The 6,153-nt window shown below is 36.2% G+C and overlaps 2 protein-coding genes across 3 annotated transcripts; one reads left to right on the forward strand and one right to left on the reverse strand.

The window, feature by feature from the left end:
• Positions 1–857: 857 nt before the first annotated feature.
• On the reverse strand, positions 858–1,957 carry LOC114877925. Of its 2 annotated transcripts, XR_006829372.1 has the most exons (4): positions 1,800–1,957; positions 1,577–1,738; positions 939–1,433; positions 858–872 (listed from the first exon to the last, which is right to left on the reverse strand). XR_006829372.1 is itself a non-coding variant. In XM_029191097.2 (3 exons), the coding sequence occupies exons 1-3, from the start codon at positions 1,864–1,866 to the stop codon at positions 1,348–1,350; spliced, it is 315 nt and encodes a 104-aa protein (XP_029046930.1). In that variant the 5' UTR covers positions 1,867–1,932; the 3' UTR covers positions 1,226–1,347. The 2 variants fall into 2 exon arrangements, 1 of the variants encoding a protein (XP_029046930.1); XM_029191097.2 differs by lacking the exon at positions 858–872 and having other exon boundaries at positions 1,226–1,433; positions 1,800–1,932.
• A 374-nt stretch (positions 1,958–2,331) lies between these two features.
• On the forward strand, positions 2,332–5,712 carry LOC114877924 (piggyBac transposable element-derived protein 4-like). The gene is made up of 2 exons (XM_029191096.2): positions 2,332–2,466; positions 3,347–5,712. Exon 2 carries the CDS (start codon positions 3,360–3,362, stop codon positions 5,052–5,054), a length of 1,695 nt encoding a protein of 564 aa, XP_029046929.2. The 5' UTR covers positions 2,332–2,466; positions 3,347–3,359; the 3' UTR covers positions 5,055–5,712.
• Positions 5,713–6,153: the final 441 nt, after the last annotated feature.

The raw sequence follows: 6,153 nt of genomic DNA on the forward strand, positions 1-6,153 counted from the left end.
TCTCCCGCTCTGCCTTCTCTCCCCCCCACCCCACCCCTTGCTCCCTTCCACCCTATTTTCCTCGCTATTTCTCTTTTACACGTTTCTACCTCGTCCTCTTCGTACACCCTTCGCCACGACCGGTGTATTTCTGTTCCCGATATCTTGGCCCGTTCCACGTTCTCTTTGACTTCAGGCCACTTTTCTGCCTGTCTGCCTTCCCTTCGATACAACTTTATGGGGTAGCCTCGCTTTCTCTCCCTCTTCCTGCTACTGTCTATCCAGCTTCACTCTCTGCCTCCCTTCTTCCTGTTGCTCCTACTACCACATTTTACTCTAACAAGTCGGTGTAGTTGTAAGTAGATTTCTCCGTTGCTCCTGTCGGTTCCATCCTTGTTCACTGCCACCCTTCTCCTCCTCGCGTCGACCGCCCCATTCCAACGGGGTTCGTTTAACGCCGTTGGCACAACGATATACATGCACATGTTGTACCAGAAGGAAGGACAAGTCGCCACGATCTTACGATTCTGCGCGCTATCATCGAGATTTGTTTGTACGCTTCGAACGTTCAGACATTCCTCACGGGATAAACGATATTCGTTATCGTTCCGTGAGAGCAAACTTTCTACATGCAGAGAGGTCGGTAAATATAATACACGGAACATTTGTATAGCTGGTATCGGGTCAAATGTCACAGTGAAACGAAGACAATATTCGTTCGATAAACGTCACTCGGTTTCAGGTGTGTGTTTATTCGTTCAACGAAATGAACTTCCTTCTCGGAATGAATTTCTTTGCAACTTTGACATGTAACTTTCATGCATGAATACGGTCGTAGATTTTTCTTGAGAAACGTTCTACTCTAGATAGACATCGGATTGACCTTCTCGAATCTGTTTAATATGTATATCGATTTTAATGCATAAAGGTCTGGTAATGGTAATGTTGTGTACACTTACATAGGTACAACCATCTGAAATGGTTTCCTGTTACATTCAAGCTAATGCCTCTTCTTTTATAGATAAAGAGGCTAAATATAAACCTCTGAACTTGTTAATTTGCACTAACATACGTTGTCTCTTTTAATTACTTATGCAAGATTGGTTCATTGAATTTGTCCATATAGTAAGAAGATGCCATATAAAAGATGAACTATAATGTTATTATACATAAAGTGTTTTCATTATATTATAATTATATATGTAGAATTTTGCAAGTTTTAGAAATCATATTAAACTAGGATTAATCTCCTTTATTAATAATTTGTTTTATTTCTTCGAAGAATGATTAAAGAATCTTATGGACTATACATGAATAACACTGATTCACTTTGATATACTATTTAATTCTAGGGTTAAATTGTTTTTCTTAAGACATAGTGTGTTGCGGCTCTTCAATTGACAAATAATCATCTGTTCTAATTCTTGGAACCTTAGGATTGTTAGGTCTGAAAACTGAAATTAGATAAACATTAGTAATACTGTATTCCATGTTTTGAAAATCGAATTAAAAAACTGATGTTAACAAACAGTACTGTTTCAATACTTGCATAATAATGCGACCTAACCTAACTAGGAAAAAGTATCCAAAAACTTACCGGTATATTCATTATAATATCGTGGCAGTTTATCCTTCTCTTCTAATTGTTTACGAATAACGTGCACTGTTACGAATAGAGTCACTATAGTAGGAGATATAAGTACCATAAGTTCTGGCATTTCCTCCCATCCTTTACGCCAAAAATACTTTATTTGATTAGCTGTAATGAATATATATTTTTAATCAATTTTTTCTACCGTACATTCTTTTACCCAACATACCTAAAGATTCATTTTGAACCTTTCTGAGATCTGGTCTAAAGAGCAGATCCCTTAAAATTTTCACCATGTTTTCGGATTTATGTAACCTGTCAGTAACTTCGATACACGGAGCAGACGTTCAAGTTGGCGAGAGCGCGGTGGATTTAAATTGTATGAAGGTAAAAGCATATAATACTAACGATACAATTAAACAAATTAATTACATTCTATTAATTGCATTATCGTTAATACTATTTTGCTTGTTTCTTTTAATAATAAAAGAAAACATCGATTTCTTTTTTAAACAATGCATTTACTTCTCTTATTTCTTATTATGTATTAACGTAAGTAGGCATTATAGAAAATGAAGTACATACGATGTTCTTACAGTAAAAACTTATTTTTTATGCTATAATTTTGCTATAATTGAAAGTCATAATCTATAAAGTCACAGAAAATATAATAATTTTAGTTGAAAACTTATACTTGAAAACTTTAGTTCTACCGTTCTGCCACCTGGTGATCGGCGTGGCAAGGTAGAGATAGACGGCAGTTATGGCCGCCATCGGGAGGCCTTTAATTAGTGACAAGTGATTCGGAGCAGTGTTTTTTCGCATTTAGTGTTAAAGGAATCGAATATATTTTAGTGGGGTACATGGTGCAGGCCCTGCCGGGCCTTGATAATTAGGTGAGTACCGAAATCTTAGTAAATTAAAAATCTTACATGCGAAGAATCAATGGTTTGCGCGGCTACTTCACACCCTTGTTCCCACGCACGACTTTTTGCATTCGTCTTCTTAAATGATTCCGTTGTTTTTTAACGCTGTCATTCATACGTCTATTTTCCTTTCATTCGATATTATCGGATACCAACGATCACGAACAACTAATTTTAAACAGACGTGTCGAAACTATCCGGAACATGCGTTCGCTTGAATTATGTCATTGAATCTGTCTTACGACAACGAAGTTAGGATTTTTTGTATACGCGTCGACCATACTGTGTTTCCTATGAATCAAACAGTGTAATTGCAGGCTCTTGACTGCATTTTTTTAAATAAATGTTTACTCTATTTTGGGGTTAAGTCGGGCCTCCCACATCGTTAAAACGTTGCTTCTAGGCAGGCATCGATAAAACTGGACACTTTCATGGTTGGTCCGTATGTTGTCAGATGACTCTACGTGTAACGATTCGAAAACATATTGTGTATACTTTGCGATACGACGTCATTTTATTGTTATTAACACAGTTGTTGTTGAAAAAAAGTGCTTTGTTTTATCAGTAATCGAATCGTTTAAAGCAACACAACTTTTGTAACCTTCACGTTCGTCTTTCGATATGCATCGAGAGATAATATGCAGTCAACTTCACTCCATTCCGAACCACCGACGCACCCTATGCGTCAGGCACTATCTATCCTACATAACCGATGACTCACCATATGCGTCGTGGGACGAAATTGATATAATCAGTCAGTAGTCGAAAAGCAGTCAAAGAAATAAGCACGTAGCGACGGAAAGTGATTGAAAAGCTTGTGATAATCATTAAAATTGATATTGCTTTGAAGTTATAGCGAAGAAATGAACAATCCAGGACCGTCGTCGTCTACTGGCCATCTGCATGTACATCAAGACGAGGAGGCTGGTGATTTTCTGTCGAAAAGTAACCAGAAGAGGCGAAAAATAACCACGGAAGATAGTGATGACAGTGATATAGAATATCAAGACAGCGTGAACATGCATTACGACGAATTTGATCGTGATAACAGTGAAGTGACCTTCGATGAATCGGACAACGAAAGTGACATAGATTTAGAAAGCGAAGACTTAAACGAATTGTTCGAAGACGTCGACGACGCCGGCGAGTGGACGTGCGATGGTGACTTTAAGAGGTTTTCTTTCGACGGAAAGTCGGGTTTGCAAGGTTCACCAAGTGGAGCAGACCCGTACAATTTTTTCGAATTTTTATTCGATAATTATTTCTTCTCCACGATTGTCATGGAGACGAATCGATACGCGGAAGTTAAAACCAACAATCAATGGAAAGAGCTGACAGTTGCTGAATGCAGGACATTCTTGGGTCTGTTGCTACACATGGGTACTATTAAATGTCCCAAGCTACAAAACTATTGGAGCATTCATCGACTGTTTGGTTTCCATTGTTTTTCACAACATATGAGCAGAAACCGTTTTCACGATATTCTGCGCTCGTTACATTTCTCCTCGATGAACGGAAGCAATAATCGTTTGAATAAGATACAACCGTTCATTGATTATTTCAATGATAAAATGAAGCAAGTGTATTATCCATACAAAGAATTGGCCATTAACGAGATATTGATTCCTGGTAGAGACAGATCAGCATTTCGACGATACATTGCCGAGAAAAAATACCGACACGGCGTTAAGTTGTACGTCTTAACCGAGAGTTCCGGTATGGCTGTTCGCATTGAAGCGTCCACCGGAAGTGAAGACGATGCTCCTGCTAAAGGTCACGTAACGAGAGTGGCGCTACGTTTAATGGAGGATTTCTTGCAAAAAGGACACTCTCTGTACACCGATCATTTTTGTACGAGTTTCACGTTGAGTAAACAATTACTCGAAGCGAAAACTTATTTCACAGGAATTTTACGAGGATTGAGAAAAGCAAATGGCGAGGATGTAATCAAAACGAGGCTCGTCAAAGGCGAGGTGATATCTCGTCGTAAAGATAATATTATGATCGGTAAATTCAGGGACGAGAAAGAAGTTTTATTTCTCTCCAGTGAGTTTACAGCGGACATGATAGAATTTGAGAATAAAAGGAAGGAAAAATTTAAAAAACCTTTGGCTTTGCATAAGTATAACGAACTGATGAACAATATAGCGAAAAGAAATCAAATGTTATCCTGTTACACTTGTTCGAGAAGAACGTTTAAATGGTACATTCAATTATGGATCAACACGATTGAAATGTTATTGTTGAATTCGTTCTTTTTATATTACAAGTATTCGCCTTTAAGTACAAAATTGAATTTTCACGATTTTCGTTTGAACATCATCGATGCTTTGTTGTTTGAAAATCATAGGGAAAATGTGCATCTTCCTTTTCGTGAATCCGAACATTTACCTGAAATGTTGCCTAGAGGTATAAATAATAAAGTAAGAAGAAAGAGGTGCAGACAATGCTTTGCAAGTTGTGTTAGAAAGGAAACTAATTATTTCTGTAGCGGATGTAAAGATAATCCGGGTTTGTGTCTAGGAAAATGTTTTAGGGAATATCACAAACGTATATGATATTTTTTATTCCTTACCGTTTGCATTTTGCATTAATATGTACATACCAATGAGTTTTTCTCATGTATTTTTACGATATCTTGAATTAAATTGATTTCTAATGTTATTAGACAAATTTTTGTTGAAATTTTATTTCAGTAATTACCTGATTTTATATATTATGGAATTTTGTTTTCTATCGTTAGTCACTATATCTTTTTATTTAAAAGACAAGTTAGTTCTCCTTAGGACTAATAATAGAAAACAAAAGTTATTTATTCCAGTATGGAAAAGGATCTTTTTATACCGACTTTCTGTGTACTACGCAATCTTTTAACCTTTCTCATGTTTTTGAAATAAATTTGATTTCTTACGAAATACTAACAGAGTTGTATTTTATGCATATGAACATCTTTGATGCCTCGTATCAAGGAGCTTCTGTTATTTTTTCTTGTAATAAAGAATGATAGAAATATTAGTGTTAATATCTGAACAGAGTTCGAATACTTTTTTGACGATTTTATTTTTCTTTATAACAAGAAAACTGTTTCAATTCAGATCCATATTTCATTTTTGGACAGATAATATTTTGTAAATATATCCACTGTATCTCGTAATTTATATGTATTTTATCTATGTACATATTACCAGAGTCAAATGCTTTCAAAACGCACCTGTGTATATTTTGTCACTGTATCATTCCAAATAATAATCACGATTCAACTATATATCAATTAACGTTCGCCTTTATTTCGAACGTTTGACATCGAACAATAATCAACAAAGGAAAATTGCATGGCTTCAAAATGGTGTATTAACTCATCCGCGAAAGATAAACAATTTAATATAACAAACATTTTCACAACCGACTATGTAGATAATTTACCTCTGATATATTTGAAAATTCGCGTTTGTCCAAGCAAAGTTAGTACGAATTCTTTGATTATTTACCGTGAAACTTGCGAACTCGAAATGTCGCATGACACATAGACACGCGTGCACCCACAACAGGGGTATTTTTGTTTCGTTGGGATTCGCGTGTGCCAAAAACCGTTCATATTTATGAAATACTTTATCTTGGCCGTCTGTTTCGAAAACGATTCGCGGTTTTCCCAAAAAG

Source organism: Osmia bicornis, chromosome 5 (assembly GCF_907164935.1).
Source record: "Osmia bicornis bicornis chromosome 5, iOsmBic2.1, whole genome shotgun sequence".
NCBI lineage: Eukaryota > Metazoa > Arthropoda > Insecta > Hymenoptera > Megachilidae > Osmia > Osmia bicornis.

Coding starts and splice junctions, on each gene's coding strand:
- LOC114877925 (XM_029191097.2), bottom strand. CDS start 1,866: ATGGTGAAAATTTTAAGGGATCTGCTCTTTAGACCAGATCTCAGAAAG. Junction 1,739..1,799: donor GGTTCAAAATGAATCTTTAG/GTATGTTGGGTA, acceptor TATTCATTACAG/CTAATCAAATAAAGTATTTT. Junction 1,434..1,576: donor ATATTATAATGAATATACCG/GTAAGTTTTTGG, acceptor ATCTAATTTCAG/TTTTCAGACCTAACAATCCT.
- LOC114877924 (XM_029191096.2), top strand. CDS start 3,360: ATGAACAATCCAGGACCGTCGTCGTCTACTGGCCATCTGCATGTACAT.